Source organism: Xenia sp. Carnegie-2017, unplaced genomic scaffold (assembly GCF_021976095.1).
Source record: "Xenia sp. Carnegie-2017 unplaced genomic scaffold, XeniaSp_v1 HiC_scaffold_19, whole genome shotgun sequence".
Lineage (NCBI taxonomy): Eukaryota > Metazoa > Cnidaria > Anthozoa > Malacalcyonacea > Xeniidae > Xenia > Xenia sp. Carnegie-2017.
In genome coordinates this window covers 5,229,120-5,243,729 of record NW_025813481.1, presented here as the reverse complement: position 1 = coordinate 5,243,729, position 14,610 = coordinate 5,229,120, and the positions used below count along the sequence as shown (strand labels likewise).

General features: G+C 31.6%; 3 protein-coding genes across 4 annotated transcripts; all 3 read left to right on the top strand.

The window, feature by feature from the left end:
- Positions 1-69: 69 nt before the first annotated feature.
- LOC124438117 lies at positions 70-3,619 on the top strand. Its single transcript, XM_046988108.1, has 7 exons — positions 70-183; positions 802-873; positions 946-1,621; positions 1,701-1,760; positions 2,010-2,057; positions 2,130-2,486; positions 3,530-3,619. The coding sequence occupies exons 3-7, from the start codon at positions 1,159-1,161 to the stop codon at positions 3,592-3,594; spliced, it is 993 nt and encodes a 330-aa protein (XP_046844064.1). The 5' UTR covers positions 70-183; positions 802-873; positions 946-1,158; the 3' UTR covers positions 3,595-3,619.
- Positions 3,620-4,445: 826 nt separating this feature from the next.
- Positions 4,446-9,338, top strand: LOC124439072 (elongator complex protein 2-like). Of its 2 annotated transcripts, none has more exons than XM_046989286.1 (23): positions 4,446-4,681; positions 4,954-5,047; positions 5,114-5,184; positions 5,283-5,418; positions 5,553-5,627; positions 5,708-5,772; positions 5,859-5,925; positions 5,995-6,159; positions 6,263-6,358; positions 6,426-6,526; positions 6,589-6,711; positions 6,790-6,846; positions 6,919-7,017; positions 7,087-7,188; positions 7,275-7,349; positions 7,552-7,621; positions 7,697-7,804; positions 7,881-7,938; positions 8,056-8,128; positions 8,209-8,389; positions 8,462-8,580; positions 8,646-8,752; positions 8,824-9,338. In XM_046989286.1, exons 1-23 carry the CDS (start codon positions 4,535-4,537, stop codon positions 9,038-9,040), a joined length of 2,406 nt encoding a protein of 801 aa, XP_046845242.1. In that variant the 5' UTR covers positions 4,446-4,534; the 3' UTR covers positions 9,041-9,338. The 2 variants fall into 2 exon arrangements, with proteins under 2 accessions (XP_046845242.1, XP_046845243.1); XM_046989287.1 differs by having other exon boundaries at positions 5,114-5,195.
- A 505-nt stretch (positions 9,339-9,843) lies between these two features.
- Positions 9,844-13,838, top strand: LOC124439260 (E3 ubiquitin-protein ligase UBR4-like). Its single transcript, XM_046989483.1, has 14 exons — positions 9,844-9,977; positions 10,107-10,204; positions 10,291-10,388; positions 10,453-10,655; positions 10,728-10,970; positions 11,041-11,207; positions 11,277-11,317; positions 11,397-11,560; positions 11,630-11,861; positions 11,942-12,023; positions 12,097-12,224; positions 12,540-12,794; positions 13,492-13,712; positions 13,780-13,838. Exons 1-13 carry the CDS (start codon positions 9,877-9,879, stop codon positions 13,594-13,596), a joined length of 1,917 nt encoding a protein of 638 aa, XP_046845439.1. The 5' UTR covers positions 9,844-9,876; the 3' UTR covers positions 13,597-13,712; positions 13,780-13,838.
- The last annotated feature ends 772 nt before the right edge of the window (positions 13,839-14,610 follow it).

The window sequence follows — 14,610 nt, the reverse complement described above, 5'->3', positions numbered from 1 at the left end:
TCCCATTTTCCTATATTATACACGACATAGTACGTAATGATGATGTAATAAGAAAGAAGACGTCAGACGTCACTTCCGTCTTCAAGAAAGCCAAGGACATTCTTTGCATCACTTTACGTTTACATACTTTCAAAGGTTGTCTATATTCAACACGCACGATCAATACAGTCGCTTACAAATTTGGTAAGTCTTGATATTGGTAAATTGTAGTTTTCATTTTGGTTATGCCCTGAACGTTATTGAGAATATTAAACACTATATTGCAGACCGCTATGTTAGAATATAAATTTAGATGAGCTCAGCATAATTTATATCACATCTATGGATATTTGGTTTCTTAAAAGATAGCTAAAAATGTTGTTTTATATTTTAATGATGCAAAACTTTATCATTTTTAAACAACCAAGGACGGTGAATATGAACAAGTCGAGTGTTTGAAAAGCAATGGAGTTGTCGCCTTATTAAAGGCAAACGTCAAATATGTCAAGAAAGAAAGAACTGCATGTTAAAATGCAGACTTAGATTCATGACTATCCTCAAAGCAAACGTTTTGCATGAAGTATTTCTTCGTTAAATGTAAAATTTATAGTTTTTGAGGGAAAGCATTTGGGGAATTTTGCGCTTTATAACGTCAATACTGTAGTTAATGACGTCAATACAAGTTTTACTCGGCATGTTACCAAGATATGTGGTATTGTAAAAATGATCAACTGTGATAGACTTGCACTCCAAAAGACACCCACACACATACACAATTTATTTAAAAAGTCTTGTTGAATTGTGATAAATTGTCTTGTTTAGTTCATTATAAAGGATGGCCTCTCGTTTTCCATTGTTCATTATGTTCATCACAACTAGTTTTTCACAGTCAAAGTAAGTTATCTTTGATAAAATTAACATGACTTTTTCCCTTTTTTTGATACCATCTTTGTATAATTATTGCAGAATTGCATTCCCGTTCCTATAAAAGGTGCTTGCGGTGCAGGGCATGTAGTGATAATCGATGATGCGGGCTCCATCATACGTTGTCATAAATGTTATGATTGTGGAGTGGGACGAGGTCTAACCATACCTTGTCATGGCCAAAATGTAACATTAAATAGTCATATTGCATGTGTGCCTTGTGTTCCTGGCTCAAACTATTCTACTGGTCATCATATGCAATGTCAACCATGTTTGAAAAAAGTTTGCAAATCAGGAGAATACGTGGAGGGTATTTGTGGTCCAGTCAAAGATGACAGACAATGCAAAGGTTGCCCCAATCATTCATACTACCATAAAACTGTTAAAACTTGTTTACCCTGCTCATGTGAAAATATGACTCAACAAATCATGGATAATTGCTCCAATGTTGGTTTTAATGTGACCTTGTGTGAAAATGCCATTATAAAAAAAGGAAAGAAAAGCAAGAACCTGTCTGTCTTCAGCATTATAATAATTGTTGCTGTTTCAGTTTTAATTCTGATTGTTTTCGCTGTTATCTTTGTCTGTTTGTGTAAAAGCACATTGCAAAATATGCTGGAATCATGGTGTTACATTTGGAGAATGTGTTCAGAAAATACTGCACCAAGTGAAACACTGAACTATTCTCAAGCAAATGTTGTTGATGAAATGGAAGAGGGTGAGTTTATATGAATTATGCATGTGTAAATGACTCAAATGCTTAAGAACAGTATTTATAGATATCATATATCTTTTAGTGACTGAAGAAGATAATAAAAAAAATAACGAGCCTTGTTTTGATGGTAATGACCTTAAAGGTAAATGAATATGAAACTCATGTTTTATTACAGTCAAGTCATAAATCTCCAGATATAACCTGAGATAACTTTGTTCGTATCATTAAACACATATTACATTACAAAAAAAAAAGTTTACATCGTCAACATTCCTGCCCTGTTACTGAAAATGAAAAATCAAGTGAGTATATTGTGTAGTGAGAGGTCTGGGGAGTAAAGTTAAGGGATCTTTGTGATTTTGATATAAATTTTTCTCAATGTTTATTTTAGCTGTTCCAAAAACAGAGAAATTTGAACTTTTGGATCAAAAGGATAAAGGTAAAGGTCACATGATGCCACAATTTGGTGCTATATGTCTTATCTTAATAAATTTTCATTATTTGTTAACAGAGTGCTTGCAAAGAAAGCTAAAATTCCTTGATATGAACACAGCTACCTGCAGTCGCATTTTTAAAAAAATGATGCATAATAATGATGTTGGTATGGGATATAGCACTTTGGCAGGGAAAATGAACTTTTCTCATGGTGACATGAAAGATTTTGAAAGGACATCAAACCCTTGTGAGGAAATAATCAGTTGCTGGAGTAACAAAGATGAAAAACACAATGTCATCGAATTGTTGAAGATGATTGAGGATATGAAAAGAGAAGATGTTGCTGACTTGTTGAGACAGGAGTTAATTCAGAAAAAAAATGAATGTGGTTGTGAAAAGTGTATTGATTTTATGACTATAAAGAAAAATGAAGGTCAGTAGAGTAGTCAACCGTATTTTGCTTTACTAATGTACTTTTGTGAGTGATTTTTGAGTTGTATATTGATGTATTTGTGTGAATTTCATGTTGCAAGTTGAAGTTGAAGCAACACAAGACTTTAAGTTTTAAGACCATCATTGTTTACTCTGTCTGATACATTATATATTTTTTTCATTAATGAAAAAGTTACTAAAAAATGTGAATTTCATGTTGCAAGTTAAAGTTGAAGCAACACAAGACTTTAAGTTTTAAGACCATCATTGTTTACTCTGTCTGATACATTATATATTTTTTTCATTAATGAAAAAGTTACTAAAAAATGTGAATTTCATGTTGCAAGTTGAAGTTGAAGCAACACAAGACTTTAAGTTTTAAGACCATCATTGTTTACTCTGTCTGATACATTATATATTTTTTTCATTAATGAAAAAGTTACTAAAAAATGTGAATTTCATGTTGCAAGTTGAAGTTGAAGCAACACAAGACTTTAAGTTTTAAGACCATCATTGTTTACTCTGTCTGATACATTATATATTTTTTCATTAATGAAAAGTTACTAAAAATGTGAATTTCATGTTGCAAGTTAAAGTTGAAGCAACACAAGACTTTAAGTTTTAAGACCATCATTGTTTACTCTGTCTGATACATTATATATTTTTTTCATTAATGAAAAAGTTACTAAAAAATGTGAATTTCATGTTGCAAGTTGAAGTTGAAGCAACAGAAGACTTTAAGTTTTATATTTTTTTCATTAATGAAAAAGTTACTAAAAAATGTGAATTAAAAATTTAGTTTAATGCATGTTATCTATATAAGATTGAACAGTCTTTACAAAAAAAATTTTTATTGAAATCTTTGGGACAAGATTTCAAAGAGCTTGAAGAATGTTATTTTTAGTAAACAAAGTAAACATTTTATTCAAATGACATTTTTTATATAGAATAAAATGTTTACTTTGTTGGAGTGTCAACTGTTTTTTGTTTTACTAAATACTTTTTGGCAGTTGTAAATATCATTTTCGATATATATTTTTGCAGCATATTGTCAGTTTTTAACGTTTTATATGAAATTGGATATTTTGGAATGTTTATTTTTGATTTAACAAATGCAAAAAAAAAAACTTGCATGAAGATAAGAATTTTGTAATTAGATTATGTACTTCACCAAGATTACCATGAGATCCAGCTCTTGTTCAAAATGGTTTCTTGTACTGTTGTTTATAATGACCTTATTTTGAAACAAAGCATGCAGGAAATATTTAGACCTCTTGGGAAACATTTATTTAACACTTGAACTCTCAGGTGCAACACTCAGGATTATGGTTACATTTTAAATAAGAGCTGGCTCTCAGTAATTTGTGAATTTTTATAGATTTGTGTATAAAATTGATAAAATTTTTATTTGCTTCTTTAAACTATTTCAAATAATAAAAAAACAAATTCCGAAGAGGGACATCTCGTTTTCTTGATATTCAAGATATTACAAGAGTTTGAAACAAAAGATGGTGTAATATTTCATCTTTATTCCAAAGACATCATCAGACTTATGTCTTTGGAATAAAGACGAAATATTACACCATCTTTTGTTTCAAACTCTTGTAATATCTTGAATATCAAGAAAACGAGATGTCCCTCTTCGGAATTTGTTTTATTTTGTATTATTTGAAATTGTCTGCTTGTCCTGGTTATTGGTTTAAACTATTGTCACTCATGTTGAATGTAAATTATAGTTTGGTGAAACAAATTTACGAAATTGTGCATGAATTGTATGCGCAACAGATTTTTACTTTGTATTTATTTATGTAATGTAATGAAAATAGTTGTTTTTTCTTTTATTTATAATAAAAATTGACAAAGATGTAATAAATAGATAAATAATATTATTTATTTATGTATTTATAATAAAAAAATTTAACATGAAGTATTGATTTGTTCTAACGTTTGTTGTCATAGCCGCCATGCCTTAACGTGTTAAATTACCTTTTAAAAGAAATATCTACTGTTGTTTTCTGATAAAATTGAAGTACAAAACCATTTTTATTGATGGTTTCAATGGCAGAAGATTTGAACTTCGAAGAAAGTTATATAAGTGTAGGATGTAACAGGAATCCTTTTAGTGTTGATTGGGGAATCGACGATACTCTTGCCTATTCAGCCTGTAATTCCATTGCTTTAGTAAAATTTCCCAAGGTTTGTAAAGTATTAAATATTTCGTCAATTCAATGAAGTGCTCAAGTTTTCAATATTTTATAATTACGCGTTTACTCAACGTTTGCTGCATTTTTTAACAATTTTTGTCAACATTTATTATAGATGTTTATATTAAATTGAGCCCAGCATTTTGTATTTAGTGACGACCACTTAGCCATGACCAATGAGTTAGTTTTATGCTTATATATTAAATTGGTATAATGTAGAGTTCTTTTATGTAGAATCTTTGCAAAGTGTAATGCTTGTTTTAGAGTTGTAACCAATATACTGGGGAAATATTCTGTTTGCTAACTGGTCATAAGAAAAATATCAGTTGTATTAAATGGATTGTCCATGAAGACAAAGGTACGAAAAGAGAGACTGGCTTAGGCCTGAAGTGTGCATATTTTATTAAATGATTTATTTCATTAGGTTTAAAGAATGAACTAATATCTGGTGATATTGATGGTACTGTTATATTGTGGACACAGAATGGAGATAAGGTTACAACAATGTAATCTTAAAGTTTCTATTTTTAATTTCAATTTGTGATTATTCAGTATGCCAATTGTTTTTATAATTTGCATTCATTGCATTGTAGTGGTTGAAAGGTTTACTAATGGGTCACACTGCAACCATAATTAATGTTTTTGGATTATCCTATGACTACAGAACTCTGTTTGCCACCTCTTCTGCTGATTCAACTATCAAAGTTTGGAGTAGAGATGCACTAGAAGGTGATGATATAGCATTTGGTTTATTTTCTCACACATGCATGAAGGTTTATTTGACTTTTGTTGGGATTAATTCCATTTTACAATAAATGATATTTGATACTGATTTGTTTGCTGAATATTATGATTATTAATAGAGGTGAATTGTATTGAAACTATAAGTTTGGATGGTGGATTTGCATTTTCAATATCTCTTGTGGTTTCTTCAAATGGTATGTTAATGTTTTGTCTTTACAAAAACAATTCTTTTCATGAAAAAATTTTCAATTGTTTTTCATTATGAATATTTTAGTCCCTATACTTGCATGTGGTCGGGAAAACTGCATCATATCTCTTTATTATGAACATGATTCAAAGGTACGTACATATGCGAGTCTAATTATTTTGTAAAACACACATTAAATATTCATGGTGAGGTTTACTACATGACATCAATTGTTTAGTTCATTCTCACTTTAAATCTTTATGGGCATGAAGATTGGATACGAGATTTAAACTTTACGCATTTGGGTATGAGACATGACTTTTTGATTTAAGATCATTTAGAATACAAGTCTACTGCATTTAATGTTTTTTTAGATAATAATGACATAATGTTAGCAAGTTGTTCACAAGATCATTTTATCAGAGTTTGGCGCATTAGTCATGGCAGTGATGATTACATGAAATCTGACGAAAATAAAAATGAAGATAATATGGAACCATTGGAGTTGACCTCAAGTAAAATGACAATAATTGACAATGGTATGTGCTTGTTCAATTTTCAGGCATTTTTCTTTGACTATCTTGGAGGAATGATAAAATGAAGTAAATTTTATTCTTCTTTGGTATTTTTTGTTTCTTGAAGGAGTGTCTTTAAGTTATTTTGTTGTTTTGGAAACAATCTTATCTGGTCATGAAGGATGGGTATACAGTGCCCGCTGGCATCCTAAAATATCTCAAAGTATGAACAAGTAATCTCTCACAATATTTCTTCATTTCCTTTCATGTGAAATGTTAATTTTTTGAAGATGGTAAGGACCATCAACCATTGTGTTTATTGTCATCTTCCATGGATAAAACTATGGTTATATGGACTTTTGATGATGAACTTGGTGTATGGATGGATGATGTAAGTTCATATTTACAGTTCTTTTATGAAACTGTCGAGATTTATCTTAGTTATTTTGATAGGTTCATGTTGGTGAAGTTGGAGGTAATACTCTTGGTTTTTATGGTGGGGTATTTAACCCCTATGGTGATGTGATCCTTGCTCACAGTTACCAAGGATCCCTTCACATGTGGAGGAAAGAATTGGTATTTCAAACATACATATTTTTCATCTTTAAATGATTCAAATGATTTTGAGAATCTGTATGACATTTTCATGTTCAGGAGTCAGGTTGTTGGCAAGCTATTGCAACCAAGAGCGGTCACTTTGCTCCAGTTCAGGTTTTTTGCTCATAAACAAAATTAGTTTGCTTTTAGTCGATCATGTTATATTAACTATGGCTAATCTCAAAGGATATTGACTGGGAACCAGAAAATGGAGAATTTCTTGTCTCAGTCAGTACAGATCAAACAACAAGAATACATGCTCCAAGACAGAGGTCTGGTTCAGAGGTAAATTCTTTAACGTAACATTAATGTACTTATACTTTAGTTAGCTAATGTTACATAACTTCATCATAGGCAACATGGCATGAAGTTGCTCGTCCTCAGATTCATGGTTATAACATGAAATGTCTGACTGTGATCTCAAAATATTGTTTTGTATCTGGAGCTGATGAAAAGGTAGAGGTGTAGTTTAACGATTACTTTTTAACGTTGTGGCGTCATGGCTATTTTCACATTTGATGTTTTCGTTCTTTCGTATCAAGGTAATTCGCGTCTTTCAAGCTCCCAAAAGTTTTATCAACATGTTCAGTGGTGTTTGTACAGAGGCTGATGAAAATGTAAGAAATGACAAAGGTGTTGAACAGACTTCGAGATTACGTTGTTGAACTGCTTTGTAGAACAATACACAATAAAGGTTACTCTTCTGCAGACCATTTCATCGCTCATTTTTTGACATTTATGAAAACCCTTGACGTTATTACAAAGTAAAATTGACTAAAATATTCAATCATGAATAATACTCCATTTTACATTTTGTAGAATGTGGACAATAAAGCTTTGGGAGCCACTGTCCCTGTATTGGGTTTATCAAACAAAGCTGTTTTTGATGGTTGGAGATTGAATGTACGGATTGCTTCGAGTAAATTATGAAAAACGATTTTTTGGTTTGGGTTTTTTTCATTAGATGAGCTAAAAAATTTAAAGAGTGATCTTGAAGACCTAAAACGACCAATGAAGGCATCTGTATTTGCAAGTGAAGAACCATCATCGTTTTGTCCATATTTATCTTCAGGTTAGCTGTCATTTTATTTTACTCTTATTCAGATATATATTTACGTATGCTATGTAAAATTGCATTTTCATTCAAGAACTTCCTACAGAAACCACTTTAATGAAAAGCACTCTATGGCCGGAAACTCAAAAACTGTAAGTGATAAAGAACATTTTAATTTAAGGATGGATTAATTGAAGGTGTGTGTGTGTGTGGGGAGAGGAGAAGGTAACCTTAATTAATTACGTATTTTTAAAATGTCTTTATTATAGATATGGTCATGGCTATGAAATTTTCTGTGTTTCTTATGACCCTCATTCTAAACATTTAGCATCAGCCTGTAAGGTAGTTATGTCTAAGAAAACTTTAATCTTTTGTTTTATTACTTTGTAACCTTCGAATCAAGTATTTTTGTTTGTTTCTAGGCTTCAAAAGCTGAACACGCTAACATAATTATTTGGGATACTTTAACATGGAAACAATTGTGTTGTCTCCCTGGTCATACTTTAACTGTAACACAAATGGAATTCTCACATAGTGGACGTTTTTTACTGTCTGTATCGCGTGATAGAACGTGGTGTTTATTTGAAAGATTTGATAAATTAAGTAGGAACTGCATCATCTATGTATAACCAATATAACATTGGTTTTATATTTACGTTTTTTCTGTATCATCAGAGACCTACAAATTGTCAGCTAAATACGACAAGAAATGCAAAATAATAAGTCGAGTTATATGGTCATGTTCGTGGACACCAGATGATATTTTTTTCATGACTGCATCAAGGGACAAGCAGGTTTGACTTGCACTATGGTTGCTATATAACTGTTTGCATTCTTAATTTAAGGTTTCCTTAATCAGGTTGTTGTGTGGGTGAGAAAGAGTGAAGAAAACTGGACACCAGTTGGTTCATCGCTTGATGCTGGCGAGCCTGTAACAGCGGTTGCTGTTTCTCCTAATACTTCATGGTCGGTAAACCATTTTTTAATTATCTTCCTAAAATGTATAGATCGAATAAAAATGCGTTATTTTTCTCCAGTTACCTTGTGGCAATTGGACTAGAGTCGGGAAAGATTCAAATGTACAAATGGAGCATTGTAAATGGTTGGAAAATGATGAATAATAATTCTACCTTATCTCATACTGGAACTGTTACACGATTAAAATGGCGACCTTCATACACTAGCAATGTTCTGTATCTTGCTAGCTGTGCTGCTGATAACTCCGTAAAAATACATAAAATTTTAATGACATGAAATCATTCTTATGTTTAAAAATTTTTTTTAAAAAAGCAAATACCATCGTGAATGGTTAAAATAATAACGCAAAAATTCTTAAAAGAACATTTCAAAAGCGGAACACTAACCCTACAATTCTAAAATAACTGTTTTCAAACAGCTCTTTGAAGAACTATTGCGTTATTATTTTGAACATTCACTATGGTATTTGCTCTTTTTAAAACAATTTTTAAATTTGTCACCACGACAAAGTCTCTACTCTTATGTTTTATCGTATATTTTACATGGAAAGTTATTAAACGAACGAACATGTATATGAAACATCTGGGTTTTTCTTATTTTGTTGTTTTGCGTTCCTACTTCTTTGCCAAATTTACGTTGGCTCTATAATTTATCTCTACACTTTGTGTTAAGGTACCTTACTCATATATAAGTCTTTTTCATCTCAATCGAAACGAAACAGTGAGGCTGAGAAAGAAAAAAAGTTACCGTGTGCATTTATTTTAATGATGGCTGTTATCTTTACTTCGTCAACTGCTCATGTCTGATTTCCTTGAGAAAGATTGATTTGTAAATAATTTTTAGTACTCAAGTTTATGTTTAAAATAATCTCTTTGTACAGGTCTTTCAAATCAAAATATAATTAAAATTGCCAAATCATTTGTATCACTGCTGGTGCATAAGTAATGTGTACTGTATAGGTATGTACTATATAAATATATCACTGAAATGTATCTTCAGATTAAAGAAAAAATTTTTGTCTGATTTTGAGACTTGAAAATATAAGAATCAAAGTCACGTAAAACTCACACAACCACGTGGATTCCACGAATGGGTCATTGAGGAAGATCAACATGGCGGCCGAATGGTCGCGTATTGTTGAAGTAATTCTATCATTTTCGACGGATTGTACCCGAGAAAGTTTGTCTGAATTGTGCAAACATTTGAATAAACTGTATGTAGTGTTAGTTCGTTGGCTTTTTTTCTTTCTTAATGCTGTATTTTTGACATTCACTTATGACAGAAAGAAAGTATTTACTTTCATTTTAGTTTTGTTGTTTATCAATTCTTCTATTTTTCTTAGGAGTTTAGAGATTCTCGACGATGAAACTAATTGCCAGGAGTTTTTATTTGCTTTGGTAACGTTATCAGCTCACATTCTTGGTCTCAATGTCTTATGCTGTAAGTTTACAAGTAATTGTACAGAAATGTTCAAATAAATAATTTAATGTCTTATGAAATATGAATTGGATAATTCTTGCATTCAGGTTCGGAATTCTTGCATCAGACTATAACTTCATGTAAAACTCTACTAAAATTTTGCTTGAAAACAATTGGCAAAGAAAAAGATGACTTTATAACCAAGGTAATGTTATATAAACGTTTATACATCATTTTACATATAATAATAATTTCATTGTATTTCATAGAAATTGATGGTGTCAGTTATTGAGGGGTTATGTAAGGGTCATGGCTGTCTTGAGCAACCAGAGTTTGAAAAATTACTTGAGACAATGAAACATGCAAAACATCCTGCTTCTGATGAATCATCGAAAATATTAAACCTTTCAGAAAAATTTTATGGCAGATTTAGTCAGGATAGTTTGGTAAACACAAGGCGATCTATCATAAGGTATTGATAATCAGTTGTTTGTTGTTGCAATATTTTAAGCCAATCAAACAACATTTAATTTATTTCTACTAGGTCACCATTTCAACTTGACAGTCCACAAGAAGACAGTGTTATGGACGTGAAGATGCATTTATCAAATGCCAATGTATCTTTTATAAGAGAATTACATGGAGGAGCAGTGTTACTTGATCTTTGTTTTGCCCTTCCAACTTTGTCAGACTTTAGGTCTTTACGTGGTATTTGTGATGGCAAACCTTCAATAACTATGATAGATGGAATCTCACTTGAATCGATGTTAAAATTTCGAATTAAAAGGTTAGTATGGATAGCTCATATTGAAGGTTAAAAGGTATATTTGAACTGATATTTTGTTGAATTTATTTAGAGTTGATGCTTTACTTGATGAAATGAAAATTGTGCAAAGCGTCCTTTCTATTCCTGTTCTGGAGCCTTTAAACAGTTCACGTTTAAATAAAATAGTCTTGTTGGTATTATCTTGTCTTGATATTGCAATGTATTCATCATCTGGTTATCTTGCATCTTCATGTGTGGGTTAGTAACTTGTTTTTCTTTTTAAAAACCAAAACTTGTTGAGTTTTTTTTAAATTTTTGTTATCATAGATGATATTGATGATAATGCCAAGAACTTAGTTCATACTGCAGTAAGTATTAAAGTTTCACTTAGGCAAAAATGATAGAATGAAAATTGTAACTGTTTTTGATTTTTCAATTATATTTTAGCTGTGTATTTTGGATTCTGTGCTACATACTTTATCAATATCCCATCGTGCTGGAGGAAACCTTGCACAAAATTTCAATCTTCTAGTGTGCCATTGCATAATAAAGTCTTTAGAATTGTCACACTTGAAAGATAGGGAAAATGATCAAAGATCAAGTGAAACAAGGTTGTTCATTTTGTTACAATTTTTTTTATTGTCTTAAATAATATTTCATTGCTTTTTATTTCATAATAGATGGGAAGGATTGAATATATTGCGTGTTCAAGTATGTACTAGGCTAGTTGCAGTTGTCACATCACTTTTGGAGGATCTGAAATTGGAGGAAATTGATGATGATGTTGAATTAACAAAAGAAGAAATGAATATTGAAGCTCACGTATCATCGTGGTTTAGAATAAAACTTTTGTTTAATCATGTTGAAATTTTACCATGGTTAACAAAACTTTTTATTTGTTCTTATAAAAAGGTTTGTATAAATATTTAATTTATGTATTTATGTGATGTTTCTGTATTGTTTTGTTCATCATTTTGTGTTTTTTCACAAAGGCCAATTTCCTTAGTGAAACTGCTCAAACTTCTGTAAGAAATGATCAAACAAAAACTGGACACGTTGAATCTGAAAGTGAAGGTTTCTCAATTTCTATTGTAGTAGAATACTAAAACTACAGTAAAATTATCTCATATTTCTTGTTCTTTGCTAGATCCAAATGAAATGGAGACATTGTTTGGTGGTTTATTTGAAGCTCAGGTTGCAGATTTGGATGGAAATGTTGAAAAGAATGAACGTAAATCGTCAAGAAATGAAGAAAAGTTGGCTGTTGCTGAATCAGTGAGTTTAACAATCTCAAATAAGTTGTGTGATTTTTACAAACTCATGTATGTCAATCCATTCATCGTAATAATTTATGTCATTTCATTGTATGTATGTTGTGTAATTTTTACCGTAACGTGGCATTTCATTGTATGTATGTTGTGTAATTTTTACCGTAACGTGGCATTTCATTGTATGTATGTTGTGTAATTTTTACCGTAACGTGGCATTTCATTGTATGTATGTTGTGTAATTTTTACCGTAACGTGGCATTTCATTGTATGTATGTTGTGTAATTTTTTCTATTCCTGATCATTTTATATCCTTCTTTAGTATTTAGATCTATCAAAGTCTATACTTGCCTTGATAACGGAACATATGTTAACAAACGCCAGTCAAAGATTAATCACCAATGTTCAGCAAACCTTGCCTGAAAATCATCTTACTGATCTTGCTTTTCTTGTTTTGGAACTGGATGGAGTTAAAAGTGACGTCAATTGTCTCTCTTCATATAATATGTTCAATCAATATCTTGACCGATATCTTCATAGTTTATTGTCTTTGAAAGTTCTCACAGATAAACAGCAGGTACGTAGATATTTGCAACTTTAAATTGTAGAAGAATGACAATAGAAGAAGCGTCAAATGTTACAGTAGATCGTACAGATAGAACTTTATCAAATGTTACAGTAGATCGTACTGATGGAACTTTATCAAATGTTACAGTAGATCGTACAGATGGAGCTTTATCAAATGTTACAGTAGATCGTACAGATAGAACTTTTTCAAATGTTACAGTAGGTCGTACAGATAGAACTTTATCAAATGTTACAGTAGATCGTACAGATGGAGCTTTATCAAATGTTACAGTAGATCGTACAGATGGAGCTTTATCAAATGTTACAGTAGATCGTACAGATAGAACTTTTCAAATGTTACAGTAGATCGTACAGATAGAACTTTATCAAATGTTACAGTAGATCGTACAGATGGAGCTTTATCAAATGTTACAGTAGATCGTACAGATGGAACTTTATCAAATGTTACAGTAGATCGTACAGGTGGAGCTTTATCAAATGTTTCAGTAGATCGTACAGATGGAGCTTTATCAAATGTTACAGTAGATCGTACAGATAGAACTTTTTCAAATGTTTCAGTAGATCGTACTGATGGAACTTTATCAAATGTTACAGTAGATCGTACAGATGGAGCTTTATCAAATGTTACAGTAGATCGTACAGATTTTTGTCTCTTTCTTCATTTTTATCGCATTTTTTAATTTTAGGAGATAGTTTTGGAGAAATTATGTGTATCACCATACGCGTTAGAAACATGGCCACTCTTTATAGCTCCTCGTACTCTCTGTGTTGGCGCTAATCTTGTTGGGTAGACAGGAAAGTTGTCGTGGTTCTGGGGACGAGTGTGATGATACAAGTTGTGTTATAATCTGGCAGAAATTATTGCGAGCGTTACGAGAGATGTCTTTAACGGAGAAGTGTCTTCCAGGTGACACGATCTATTTTACATTTTATGTATAATTTTTTGTTCCATTAATTGTTTATTTCTTTCATAGATTTAAACATCGAACATATACAGTTACTCTTAATGGTTTGGCATAACTTTACTGAAAAACAACGAAATAAGATTATTGTGTTGTGTGTTGATAATTTATGTAAGATATCTGACGATGTTGATCTTTATGATAAACCACCGTTGTACTTAATGCGAATTTTGGCGATATTGGATTACATGTTGTTTCAATATAACGATCCTCCAGTCGAGTTGCTAACTCAGGTAAATTTATTGATGAAGAACATTGCTTGGTTTTTTTGTCAATAAATTGATCATAGAACTTTCTTATATAGGTGAAGAACAATCTTTTTAAGACAAAGTACCGTCATCGAATGACTGTCATTGAAGATGAATTTATTGATGAACCAAGATTGATATTCTTTGCAACAGCTGATGGAGAAGATCGAGATTATTATAAAACGACATGGGAAACTTCGGGAAGGTCTTTGGAAAGAAAGACACCCAGGTTCTACGGCTTGCGTAGTGGGGAAATAACGAAATTATCCAGTGCTACAGTTAGTTATCCATCGTTTTACATCACTGTTGTCATCCATCGTCTTAAAAGCGTTCTTTTTGCAGTTCAACACGTTCCTTTCTTTACTGGAGAACGAAGGCATTCTGTATTCTCATTTCCATGAAAGTCTTGTGACTTTGCTTGCTGCTGGATCAAGATGCGATGTATTAAAGAGAGAGAAGTCAATTTCAATTTTTTTTAATTTAACCGATTCTAAGATAGTCCGTTGTTCATTTGGCTTGTGTTGGCGCCTTCTCACCAGTCTCCCACCTGCACCTCTAACTCTTGCGATGATTCAAGATGAACAACCAGTACGTT

Coding starts and splice junctions, on each gene's coding strand:
- LOC124439072 (XM_046989286.1), top strand. CDS start 4,535: ATGGTTTCAATGGCAGAAGATTTGAACTTCGAAGAAAGTTATATAAGT. Junction 5,185..5,282: donor GGACACAGAATGGAGATAAG/GTTACAACAATG, acceptor ATTGCATTGTAG/TGGTTGAAAGGTTTACTAAT. Junction 5,419..5,552: donor GAGTAGAGATGCACTAGAAG/GTGATGATATAG, acceptor GATTATTAATAG/AGGTGAATTGTATTGAAACT.
- LOC124438117 (XM_046988108.1), top strand. CDS start 1,159: ATGCAATGTCAACCATGTTTGAAAAAAGTTTGCAAATCAGGAGAATAC. Junction 2,058..2,129: donor TTTGGATCAAAAGGATAAAG/GTAAAGGTCACA, acceptor ATTTGTTAACAG/AGTGCTTGCAAAGAAAGCTA. Junction 2,487..3,529: donor GACTATAAAGAAAAATGAAG/GTCAGTAGAGTA, acceptor ATATTTTTGCAG/CATATTGTCAGTTTTTAACG.
- LOC124439260 (XM_046989483.1), top strand. CDS start 9,877: ATGGCGGCCGAATGGTCGCGTATTGTTGAAGTAATTCTATCATTTTCG. Junction 11,208..11,276: donor TCTTGCATCTTCATGTGTGG/GTTAGTAACTTG, acceptor TTGTTATCATAG/ATGATATTGATGATAATGCC. Junction 11,561..11,629: donor CAAAGATCAAGTGAAACAAG/GTTGTTCATTTT, acceptor ATTTCATAATAG/ATGGGAAGGATTGAATATAT.